This window comes from Terrapene carolina, unplaced genomic scaffold, assembly GCF_002925995.2.
Source record: "Terrapene carolina triunguis isolate 2854851 unplaced genomic scaffold, T_m_triunguis-2.0 Scaffold238, whole genome shotgun sequence".
Lineage (NCBI taxonomy): Eukaryota > Metazoa > Chordata > Testudines > Emydidae > Terrapene > Terrapene triunguis.
Genome location: NW_020664589.1, coordinates 1,611,129 through 1,623,919, shown reverse-complemented (window position 1 = coordinate 1,623,919; position 12,791 = coordinate 1,611,129). Strand labels below are relative to the sequence as shown.

At 54.7% G+C, this 12,791-nt stretch overlaps 1 protein-coding gene across 1 annotated transcript in view; it reads left to right on the top strand.

The window, feature by feature from the left end:
* Positions 1–8,459: 8,459 nt before the first annotated feature.
* AKNA (AT-hook transcription factor) overlaps positions 8,460–12,791 on the top strand; it is a 47,743-nt gene continuing 43,411 nt past the window's right edge. Inside the window, exon 1 of the mRNA XM_026657355.2 lies at positions 8,460–8,630. Coding sequence (XP_026513140.1) covers positions 8,507–8,630 — 124 coding nt within the window. The 5' untranslated portion in view covers positions 8,460–8,506. The remainder of the gene's footprint in view (positions 8,631–12,791) is intronic.

Below are 12,791 nucleotides of genomic sequence, written 5' to 3'. Positions count from 1 at the left end.
CATGGTTGGCTGGTAACCCCGTGAGTGAGGTTGGCAGAACTGGGCTCTCAGGGACCACTTGTCTAAATTAAAAGCCCTGGGCCCCTTTTCTCCCGCTATGATCACTTGCTAGGGTCACGTTGATACAGGCACAATGCTCCGGCTGTAGGCAGCCCACTCCATAATTGTCCCCTGTGAGGTTTCGGGCACTTTTCTGACCATCTGTAGCTGGCCCCTGTCAGGCAGGACACTGGACTAGGTGGACCATTCATCTGATTTGCTGTGGTTATTTCTAGGCTCCCAGGATCCTTTGCAACTGACTTTCCTCTTAGCAGGATTCCTCTAAGCTCTTCACCACCAGTAGCCCAAGCAACCAGCCGTCGTCCAGCAGGGATCCCACCTCCAGTTTACCGATCCAGCTAATACAGTCGCTAATTCCCAGTCCAAACCTGCAGTACCACGAGGCACTCCCTCTGCCCCTCCATTGCTACCAATGTGATCTTAGCACCAAAGCTAACTATCGTTATAGCTAATTGCAAGTAAAATCAGTTAGCCCCCTTGGGCTCACCGACCCATAGCTACATCAGCCATAGCCTAGCATCCCACCCAGAATCCTTGAGCAGCCTTGCTGTAACCACCATGCAGCCCGGGTCAGGGGCCAACCTACAGTAACAGTGTTTGTTGTGATGGAGGGGAACGTTTTGATTAAGGAAACCAATTTGAGTTTTTCCAGGAGCAGGGGTGTGTTAATTAGGAGCAACAGTAAGAGAAGAAGCTGTTTGGTTGATGAGTAAAACTGAATGAATGAGTCTTGGCAGCGTCACTGCGAAATGAAAATGGCCTGGATTCCCGCTTTCCCAGGGCCTAGGGCGTGTGGTGGGGAGTTTCACACCGTTTGGCTGGGTTGTAAGGAGTATGTTGGGAGTTGCCGCTCTGCCTGTGTGGCTTGTAGGGAGTTGGACACACTGCTCATGTGGGTTGTAGGGAGTTTGTGTTGATGGCTGTGGTTTGAGGCCCTGAGAGAAAACAAAATACTAATTTAACACCAGTTATCTCTTGAGAGATGTTTTCTCTTCCATTGGGTCTGATTGTAGCACGGAATGTTACGCAGGTTGTAATGATACGAGCGGCTCAGAACCGGCTCCTGCAGCTGCTTTTGAAAGGGCTGTGGGTTTCTGGAGTTGCGCCAGGGGAAAAGAGCAGTAAGGGAAGCAAAGCTGGGCAACCTGGACGTGAATCATACATCTTTCCTGACTCCTCCTGTGCATGCAGTTGCAGGCACACCTGCTGCAAGACCCATGTTTTCCAAAGTGACCACCGATTCTGGGTACCCAATTTAAGGCACCTTGGGCTTGATTCTCAGTGGTGCCGAGCACCCACCACTGGCATCAATGGGACCCGTGGGTGCTCAGCGCCTCGGAAAATCAGGTGTCTGCCTCAAGTTGTGCACCCAAAATCAGGGACAGCTTTTGAAAATGTGGGTTTAAAACTCCGGGCCAGAAGGAAGCCTCCCAGAAAACCCAGGTACTGTTACCACCTGCTGTGGGTGCTTCCCTCCCATTCACGAATGTACGGGCCACCTCCAGTCCCACTGGAGATCTCAGACCATTTCCATGGCAGCAGCCGGACTGCTTAGGCGGAAAATGAGTAATGGGGGGGGGGTATTTAGCCGCCTTCTAATATGATTCCACAGGTTGAAACAAGGAGGAGAGTTAGCACCATATGAGTAATCAGTTCTCCACAGGCCACTAGTGGTTGCCTGAGGCGATGTGTACTGCTTCTTTAACTCTGTAGCAGGAAGCCAGGTGGGAGAGAGCTGGGGAAGATTCGAGGCAGGAGCTGTATGGTTGGGTAACTCTAGGGATGACACTGTTTGCTTTATCCCAGGAAAACTCCCTGTTCAGTGTTAGCAGAAAGCCGCTTTCCCTGTGGTTCTTTACCACTCTCTCCTGACAGTCCTGGAGCACTGCTGAGATCAAGGCATGCTCAGTGACCTGCAGCAGATGAGTTGATGAGTCTCTGTCTGGCTCCCAGCAGTGGCCCCAGCCATGAACCACCACCCCCCACCCCCCCGTCCCCGACTGGCTTTAGCCAGCTTGCTGGTTAGCCATCCCAGCCCAGGACCTGGGCCCTGAACACTACAGCATTTCTATCCCACTCCTCACCAGAGTGTCCAGTAGGGGCCTCCTGCAAAGTAGGCTGAGGTCCCTTGGCAGGGCAGTGTTGGGAGAAGCTGGCACCAGCCCTGCCCTTGCTGGGCCTGGCCTGTGGGTGGATAAAATCAGCCTCCAGTGCTCATGCTTTTGTCCTCGCTGGTGATGATGGGAGGGGGCAGGAGGCGATGGGAGGTGAGGCTGGGCCCTAGTGCCAGGCCTTGGGGGCTCTGAGCCTCCCCACTTAGAGGCAGGTTCCCGTTGGCTCTGAGCTGTGGCTCCGGCTCGGGGCGGCTGCCCGTTGGCCTGAGGAAGCTGCGGTCGCAGCAGGCAGCGGGGTGGTGCTGCGACCGCCGTTCTGGGGCCGCCTGCTCACCTGTGGTGCGCGTTTGGAGCAGGCCCGAAAGCCGCGAGGGGGTTCAGATGGGGCGAGGGGTGGGGCACGAGGTGCCCATGGGCAGGACCGATCTCCTCCCAGGGGAAGAGATCAGAGAGGCGTCCGTGTTGCCCTTCGGTGGCTTGAAGTATCGGGAATCTTGGCAGCACAGGAGAATTCCTGCAATCTGACTTCTTCCCCTCCTTAGAGGGTTTCTCTAGCACTGTGGCTCGGCCCCTTGGCCAGCTCTGGGGTGCCAGCTGGCAGCCAGGGCCCAGGCTAGGGACAGCGAGCTTGTGGCTGTGCCGAGTGGAGGGGGGTGGGTCTTGCGTCAGGCAGAAGAAGCCCACCAGGGCCTGTGTTTGTGGGGGGAGAGGGCGTAATGAGAAAGGTGGGGTATATTTCACTACGTGCTGAATTGTGAGCTGAGCCAGAGGCCGTATCTACCCTGGTTGGGGCCCTGATTCCTGACTGGGGCCCAAAGGTGCTACAGCCATAGAGATAGGCCAGGGCTTTCAGAAGTGGCCAGGGACTGTGGGGGCCCAACATGAGCCCTTTTGGGGAGGGGCCTGATTTCCAGAGCATGGGTGTCTGACAGGCCCCCTTTAAAGCATCTCTCGAAATCACTAGTCACTGGGAAACCCGGGGCCATAATAATAAGGCATCAGCTGGAGAGGAAGGGAGTGAAAGTTCTCCAGTCCTGCCCTTAGGTCATCAGTGGAATGAGTCTGCTGGATCTCAGCCACTGTCTCTTTTACGCACAGTCTGACTTGCGCTACACACACAGATACGTTTCCATGCAGACAGCGAACAGGCTCCAGGCTCAGTCTGGCTGTTCTCTTATTTTGTCATCCTCTCTCTCTGCCGTCAGCCTCCCCCCTTATTTGGCTCTCTTCCCCCGCTAACTCTGGCTGACCTGCACAGCCACCAGAGGGTTGGGGAGAAATGGAAGGACCTCAAACAGCTCCATGCCCGCCCACACCCCCTGGAGGGCAGGAGAGCTTTGGAGCTCTTCATCCTGAAACAAAGCCCTTCTGCCCCTTTCCGGGTCCCACTGCACGGCCCCTGTGGTGGACTCTACAAGGGCATATCATGCCCTTCTTTGAGGTCCTTTTCTCCGCTCCCAGCTGCCCTGTGGCGAGACCAGCTTGTTCCCCTACTAAGTGACCTGGGGCTGTGGGGGATGAGTCCTCGCTGACTTTGGCAGGTCGAGCTCCCCCTACCAGCCAGGTGTCTTTGGATTAGCTCCTTGCCCTGCATCATCCTTGTGGGGTGGGCGTTGGTAGATGGCAGAAGCTGCGGCGCTCTCTGGGAGTGGCTTATTCCTGCCCCCTAGTGCTCTCACCTTGTTCGCCCCAATTAAAGACCCACGTGTTGCCCATTAGTGTCCCGGGTAGTGTCACTGCTCCAGGCACTGATATTGGATTGACGACCCCACGCCCAAACTCACTTCCCAGGGCTGCTGCTCCTGGATCTCAGAGCGAACTGATTCTGAATGCAGGAGCAAAGGGGTTAATAGCCGTGCTCTGCTGAGACCTTTGTTTGGTTTTGTTAGTCACTGAGTAAACTGGGGCTTAACGTCAGGGGTGAACTGGTAGGGGAAAAAATTGATTTAATCCAGGAATGACCAGGTGTGTGTGTGCATGCCCTGTATTGGATGATGTGTGCCCAGTTGTGCAGAACTGCCCAGCTGTGTGTCATTGGCCCTATATTGCTAACAGCTGAGGGTGATTCTCCAGTAGCCCAAATGAAGGGGGCCTGTGTTTTTTTTAACAGGGGATCTCAGTTCTAACCTCAATGGCACTGAAGGTTTGAGTGGCCACAGTCCACAGCAGTGGTGACAGTGAAGTCCCAGGTGGTTGTGGACTTGTTATAATACCTTCTTGGGGTGAGGCATCGGGTGTGGGAGGAGACCAGTGTTTGGGGTCACAGCTGAGAGAACATTCTGCTTCCTTGTTCCACAGCAAGGAAGACAGGAGAGAAGAGCAGTTTGCTGGGGTGTGATTTTGCTCCTGGTGGGAGTACATGGGAGGAAGCGATCTTGGGGCAGGGCTTGGTACAGGAACAAGAGCTGAGAGCAGCAGAGCTAATGCTGGGGACTCCAGAGCATTCGTGGGGCTGGCAAGCTGGAGCTGCCGGCACTGTAGGGGTTAATGATGGAAGCGGTGTGTTCACCAAGATTGCCAGCCAAGCACCGAAGAGAGGAATAGTGCTGTTTTATTCTTTGAGTTAATTTTTTTTCCCTTCCCAAGCTTGAGTCTGAATTTGGCTGAGGCCAAACTGCGGTGAATTGTGAGTTCTCCGCTCAGGAGCGGCCCATTGGCATCGGAGCCTGGCAGGGTGGAGCGGGAGGGGCTGTGTTGGGTGCTGCTCGTTAAGAGTGAAGGTGAATGCTGCGCTGGAGGCCAGTTGTTTGCTGGGGCGCAGGACAGGAACGGCTGGGTCTGCAGCCGAGCAAGCTTCCCCACCCGCGCCAGGAGCCTCAGCCCCCAGAGGCATCACTGCTGGGGAGACCAGGGCATTTGGGCTTCCAGGGCCTGTTCAGTCCTTGGCCGCTCTTCATCGTGTGATGATTTGGGTTGGTGGGTTTTGTTATGTGGACACCACCCAGTGGGAACTAGGCTGAGACCCAACAGCTCATTTCACACAGGCCACCAGTGATTGGCTGCTTGCTACTCTCCTGGAACCAGATTCAAACCAGTGATCTAGGCCTTGATGGGCACCGTGTCCCCAAAGCCGCTTGGTGTCCACCACAAAGGGACGTCTGCCGGCGTCCCAGGGCCATTGACTCCAGCTGGAGCTGCAGATGCTCGCACCACTGAACATCAGCCGGCTTGTTCGCCAGTACAGCGGCCTGGCTGCTAAGCGGCTTCGCTTGGTCCACGGCAGCCGGGATCGGTCAAACGGCCTGCACTGGCTTCGTGCCACCTCGCCCTGGAAGGGAAGGTCCCTTTGCCAAGGGAAGGCCGACGTGTGAAAAGAGGCAGACGGGGTGAAACTGGCTAGTGAAGTGAAAGAGGCGGCTCAAGGCTCAGCGGTTTCAGGGCAAGAGGGCGATTGTTATTGGACAGACAGGGTGGCTGATGTGCTCTCTGTACATGCACTCCTGCGCGCGCTGCTCCCTGATGGCACACGGCAGGAGTTTGCAAGACAGTGTCAAGTCCAATAACGTATCCAGCATGCGCCAGGGATGCAGGCGTCCCTGGCTGGCGAAGGGTCTGCCCGTGCAGATAGTGGTGCCAATTCCTGGCTCCGCAGGTCACAATTTCCCAAGGAGCGGGGCTGATCAGTGCCTGGCACAGCCAGGGGCAGTGTCCAGTGCAGAGAGGGAGAGAGCGCCTAGCTTTGATCTGAGCCAGACAGGACTTTCCTGGGGCCCTCTGCCTGCTCTCTGATCCCTCCATTGCAGCCTTGCGGGTACTTGGGGGAGTTTGCCCAATCCCACCTCAGTGCGAGAGAACAGCAACCTGGTGTGGGAGCTGGCGGCAGGCAGCCTGCACTGAGGGGCCATGCAGATCACCTGCTCCTTGGGGCCCCGTGAAGAGGACAGCAGAGCAGACGTCTCACTATGCAGATGTCCTGAGGTCCCCCTGCCTGGCGGAGCAATGGCCCCATGCCTGCGCACTCCTGCAGTGGGTTCTCGAGTGCTGAGCAAGGGTGAAGCGGCTGGGGAAAGGCCCCTGCAGCAAAGAGACACAGGAAGGGAGAGAGCAGGGCTGGTGGTTGGTGTGGGGGGAGGATAAACACCAGCTCAGCTGCATGAGAGCATCCCCGAGGTGTTGGGAGCTGCTTCCCGAGGAACAATGGGAGCTGCTGCTAATGGAGGCCTCGCCGGGCAGCTCCAGGTCCAGCTGCTCCGGGCTCCAAACCCCAATGGCCCTGAGCAGCACTGACCTCCCTTCCTTTGGGGGGGTGGGGGGGTCAGACTCCTGCGGTCGCCTCTGGCTGAGGCTGAGTATACAGGGAGGGGCTGGAGAGAGGAGGCCAAGGAAGTTCTGCCGCTGAGTGCAGTCTGGGGGCAGAGGGGCTCTCGGCCCCCCTGGGCGAGGGCTCCGCTCCCCAGGCCCAGCCAGTGTGCACACCGGGCAGCTCTCCCCTAGGGGGTGAGAATTTCCTTTTCCTCACCCCAGCCACTGGAGGAGATGGGCTGTGGCCCATCACCCCATCGCAGAGCTCCAGCGGGACAGGTGAACGGACTTGTTTGGGGCCGGACTGGCATTTCTCCAATGCTGTGTTGAGACGGAGACCGGCACGGCTGGGAGCTCCCCCACACCCAGCGCCCCTCACCGTTCCCTGCAGCACCTCCTGGGCACCCCCACCATGACTGCTCCTGCAATGTTGCCCGATGTGCCCATCCAGCCATTGATTGCTTTCCTCGCCGTGAGGGAATGGCCTGTAACAGTGGGTCAGTGTATCTCCAGCTGCACTGAAGAGGGGGCGGGGTGGAGCCGGTCTTTGCCCTGAATAGACTCCCCTGTAGGAGAATTGCAGCCTTTGCTGCTGCTGGGAAGCCTCCCTGGCGCTCTGAGCAATGCCATGTTTGTGCATGACCTCCCTGGCAGACCCTTCGCCGCCTCGTCTGCTCCAGGATGGAGGAGGACGGGTCCTAATGCCCACTTTGAGCATGGCTGGCGCTCCCACCCAGATGCCTGGCCCAGATGGGCCCGCTGGGTTTCATGGCAGGTCTTGTCTGCATGCCCAGGTGAAGGGGCGCTGCATTCGCTGAAGGGCTGGTATGGCCAGCCTGCTCACAGGTGAGACTTATGTTTGAGGACCGACAGCTGCTGAATACACTGTCCATGCTGGCTGGCATCACAATGAGCCAGGCTTTGGGAATGGGGAGGTGTGTGTGTGTATTATGGCACAGCGCCCCCTTCTGCCTGCTCGTAGAGCGGCTGTGATCCTGGGACCGGGCTGGGAAGAGGCAGGGAGGGATTGTATCAGGCAATGTGGTGGAAGGAAGGGCAAGGAGACAGCTGTGTGGGAAGGTGAAGACCATTGGCCCGTCCTGCTGATGTTGAGTAGGATGTGGTGCTGGGTTCAGGCTGTGGCCCAGCAGAACGTACCACTAAGCAGTTCTTTGCCACTTGCCCAGAGCGCGTCTGACTGGGCCGCCGCTCCCAGCAGCACGCCCAGTGTCGAGGGGGGAGCGCCACGTGGGGCCGGCGGGCTCAACAGGAGTCCACCTTCCTAGCGTCCACATGGGACGTTACCTTGGACAGAGGCCCAGGCCAACGTGACAGCGCCGTGTGGCGACGTGACAGCGCCCGTGTCGCGACGCCCCAGTCCAGGCAGCACCATGTCACGACGGCGTCTGTGTGGCGCCTAGCCTGGATGTCAGACCCCTTTCTGGGGAGGGGAGGGTACAATCCATGAGGTGACTTGGCTGCCCTTGGAGCTGGGGAGGGGGAGAGCCGGTGGGGAAAGCTTCAAGCAGCAGCTGACATCTCTGGGCTGGGGCGGGGGGACACACAGGGAGAGGGACTGTCTGAATAGAACCCACGGTGTCCCTCCTGGCTGCCATTAAGCATCTCTCCCTCTCTCTGCCTGTCTCCTCTTAGCTGCAGGCAGGATACTGAAGCGCTGAATGGAGCTGCGCTGTGACCTACATTTCCCAAGGAAGCAAAGCGCCCCCAGCCCCCGGAGCTTCCTCGGCGCCTGCACCATGAAATGATGCAAGTGAAGCCCCTTCTGCCCCGGCAGGTGCCTCCTTAGCCAGGCTTCTCGCCCTGCCGCCTCACCTCACGCCCTTCGTCGGGGACGGCAGGACATGGCCAGCTCGGCGCCGTGGGCCCACTGGGGAGAGGCGGGCCTTGGCCATGGCTCTGGGCAGCGGCAGCGCTGGGAAGAGGCGGTGGAGCAGGGATCTGAGGGGTACATGGAGGAGAATGGAGTTGCTGGACCGGACGAGAACGGACTGGTGGGTCGCGCTGGCCAGTGGGATGAGTCCCCGGCCCAGGAGCCCACTGAACTGGAGTTCCTGGGGAACGTCAGGCTTATGAAGGGGCCATCTTCCCCCCAGGGGCTCTTGGCACAGAGTGACAGGAGCTTTGACCTTAGTGAACTGCAGGAGTTTGAGTGGAGCAGTGTCCAAGGAGACAATGCCAGGAGCCCACCCGCTGGTGAGTCAGCTCTCTCTTCTGTCCTCTTCCTCTGGTATCCTGTATGTACTACGGAGATAGCACAGATATCTCCGAGCAGAGAGTGACTGCCACAAGGGGGATGGGCGATGCCAGGGCATTGGGTGTTTTCTCCAGACCCCAGTGTCTTGAAGAACACAAATCCCAGTGAGCTTAAGTATATAGGTATTACCACTAAAATGCAGCTACCTCTGGGGTAGAACACTGAACCCATCGGATGTGTGCATCACAACAGTTTAGTACAGGAAGAGAGGAGCCAGTCTGTATCCAATTGAAACCGCAGTTGGCATGTGGTCTTTCATGATCACAAGGGATGAGGGCGTGCGTCTAACAGTCTCATTCAGCATTACAGCACTGGGGCACAGAGAACGCTACCTACTGAAATTCCAGTGCCCATACTTGCAACGCCTTAACGTTTTCCTGGGAGGTCCCTGTTAATCAGCTTATGAGACTTGGCAGGATCTGGGCTGAAGGTGCTATGGCTGCAGGCTAGAGAAGCCCTCCTGTTGGGAAGGGCCAGTTCTCAGGAAATTCACTCAAGCAGATTTTCTCCTGACGCGTCTGACGCACAAGAGGGGAGTGCCAGGTGCATCAGGTGTTGTGCAGGGAATATGCACCTGCATCTACCTCTCAGTGTGGTCACAGTTATGGCCTACAGACCATACATAAGAACGGCCATACTGGGTCAGACCAAAGGTCCATCCAGCCCAGGATCCTGTCTGCCGACAGTGGCCAATGCCAGGTGCCCCAGAGGGAGTGAACCTAACAGGTAATGATCAAGTGATCTCTCTCCTGCCATCCATCTCCACCCTCTGACAAACAGAGGCTAGGGCAGGGGTTCTCAAACTGGGGGTCGGGATCCCTCAGGGGGTCGCGAGGTCATTACATGGGGGGTCGCGAGCTGTCAACCTCCACCCCAAACCCTGCTTGCCTCCAGCATTTATAATGGTGTTAAATATATTTAAAAGGGTGTTTAATTTATTAGGGGGGGTCACACTCAGAGGCTTGCTATGTGAAAGGGGGCCGCCAGTAAAAAATGTTTGAGACCCACTGGGCTAGGGACACCATTCCTTACCTATCCTGGCTAATAGCCATTAATGGACTTAAACTTCATGAATTTATCTAGTTCTCTTTTAAACCCTGTTATAGTCCTAGCCTTCACAACCTCCTCAGGCAAGGAGTTCCACAGGTTGACTGTGCGCTGTGTGAAGAAGAACTTCCTTTTATTTGTTTTAAACCTGCTGCCCATTAATTTCATTTGGTGGCCGCTAGTTCTTATATTATGGGAACAAGTAAATAACTTTTCCTTATTCACTTTCTCCACACCACTCATGATTTTATATACGTCTATCATATCCCCCCTTAGTCTCCTCTTTTCCAAGCTGAAAAGTCCTAGCCTCTTTAATCTCTCCTCATACGTATTGGTAGAAGTCAGCTTTCTGGGAAGGAACCTGTAGAACTGTATGGTCAGAGGCAAAGTCCCAGCATGGTGCTAACTAGGAAGCCCAGCGTTGGAATAAATTACCATTGCGCAGCATGGAAAGATGTTAACAGCTGGAGTGTCCTTGGGGAGCAAACACCAGGACTAGTGCTGGTCAGGACATAGTCTAGAAGTCTGAAACCCCAGCCAGGAGACTCTTCATTTCTATTCTCAGCTTTGACACCAGACTGCTGCTTTCAGAGTAGCAGCCGTGTTAGTCTGTATCCGCAAAAAGAACAGGAGTACTTGTGGCACCTTAGAGACTAACAAATTTATTAGAGCATAAGCTTTCGTGGGCTACAGCCCACTTCTTCGGATGCATATAGAGTGAAACATATTGAGGAGATATATATACACACATACAGAGAGCATGAACAGGTGGGAGTTGTCTTACCAACTCTGAGAGGCCAATTAAGTAAGAGAAAAAAACTTTTGAAGTGATAATCAAGATAGCTCAGTACAGACAGTTTGATAAGAAGTGTGAGAATACTTACAAGGGGAGATAGATTCAATGTTTGTAATGGCTCAGCCATTCCCAGTCCTTATTCAATCCTGAGTTGATCGTATCTAGTTTGCATATCAATTCCAGCTCAGCAGTCTCTCGTTGGAGTCTGTTTTTGAAGTTTTTCTGTTGTAAAATAGCCACCACAGACTGCTGCTGTGTCTTAGGGCAAGTCACCAATGGTAAATTTTCATGAGTGCCTAAGACTAAGTCTACACAGCAACTAGACACCCACGGCTGGCCTGTGCCAGCCGACTCAGGCTCGTGGGGCTGTTTCACTGCTGTGTAGATGTCTGGGCTCGGGCTGGAGTCTGGGCTCTAGGACCCTGAGAGGTGGGAGGGTCCCAAAGCTGGGGCTCCAGCCCAAACTCAGACGTCTACAACCTGAGCCCAAGTTGGCTGGCACGGGCCAGCCGCAGGGTTTTTCTTCGCTGTATAGACATACCCTTACTCACTAAGCAGCCCAGATTGGGACGTCGGCACCTAAATCCTTTGGGCATTTCAGAAAATGTTACCCTTAATCTCTGCACCTTGCGTTCCATGGGCTGGGGATGGTGATTGTTCCCAGGGATGTTGAGATTGACTGGGTAATGTGTAAGATGGTTAAAATGAAAAACAGGCTAATGCTAAGGAGTTTAAGACCTTGGAATGGGAAGGGAACAGTGGAAGCAGCAAGATTTCCTGGTGGTACCAACATTTCAGTGAATTGAGACTGAGGAAGATTTTGTGAGAAACTCTGGAAGTAGCTGAAAAGAGGAGGTGTTTGAGCAGTGCAAATGAGTGGGAGCCACTTGAGCGGGTGAATGTCAGTGCAGTCCAGGGCAAAGTAATGGGTCTGGGAAGAAATCCTTAAGGCCGGTAAGATGCAGTGGTGGGTTTGGATTTAGTTGTAAAAGATCGAGCTGTCCTTGCCAACGTCTCCGTGGAGGCATCTGCTCAGTGGTGGCCGGAAAAGTCAAGAAGATATCCAGGGTACGTCTGCGCTGCAGTTGGGAAGGGTGATTGCAGGACGTATGGTGAGCGGGGGGCCATAGGCGGAGGGTCAGACTAGCCGCCTGACTACGCACCTAGGGAACCAGGTCGGGATTGTACTCAGGTGACTAGCCCATCCCACTGCCCGTGCAGCTACAGCTCTGTTTAGTGAACTAACCTGATCTCTGCTAGCTCAGCCGTCCCTCCCAACTGCCGGGTAATTGTATCCTTAGCCTGTATTGAGGGCCAAGGAATAATATGCAAATATCTTCATGTGGTTAATGATGACCCCTAATATATTCTCAGTGTTACATATATACTGAAGGTACGTCGTCCTCTGATGGATAGCATTCAAGGTTTGGCCATCTCCCCTTAAAGCCGTAACAGAAATAGAAACATCCGAAAGCAGGGACAATAAAAACGATTAGGGACGTTCGGCCTGATACTCTTGATGCACACCAGCAGGATAGGAGAAACTCCACTGGAGTTGATGGAGTTCCATCAACGTTAAAATGGTATGAGAGGAGAATTGGACCCGTTGGGCAAGGGAAGCTCCATGTGATTTTCCAGATTGACAAAATTAAGGGTAAAATGTTCAAAAGTGTCATCTTCTAAAGTGACTTGGGAGCTTCACTGGAAGTCGATGGAACCTAGGTTGCTACGGCACTCTTAAATATTTTACCCCAGGACTAGGTGGCTTGGCTTGGAGAATAGAAAAAAGAGAGATGCTGGAGGTCTAGAAATGTATGCATGGTGCCGAGAAAGCCACTTGGGCTGCTCCCATCTTGTAATGGAACAAGAGGGTGCTCAGAAAGGGTTAAAAGGCAGTATATTTTAAAATGGCAGAACTGGAAAGAATTACAGTTACGTAGGTGTGATCACTGTTTCTCTACGTAACATGACCTGTGGGACTCGCTGCAGCAGGAGAATATGGGGGCAAAAAGCATGGATTATTATTAAAAAACAAAACAAAAACCCCCATGTTTGTAGGAATAATAATACCACCACCTAGTTCTTACAGAGCACTTTTAACAAAGGAGGTCAGTATCATTACTGCCATTTACACATAGGGAAACTGAGGCACAGGACAGAAACGTGACTTGCCCAAAGTCCCTCAGCAGGCCAGTGGCAGGCCAGGAATAGAACCCAACTCTCCTGAGCAGTTTTAGGGGTTGGGTTCATGGGGAGA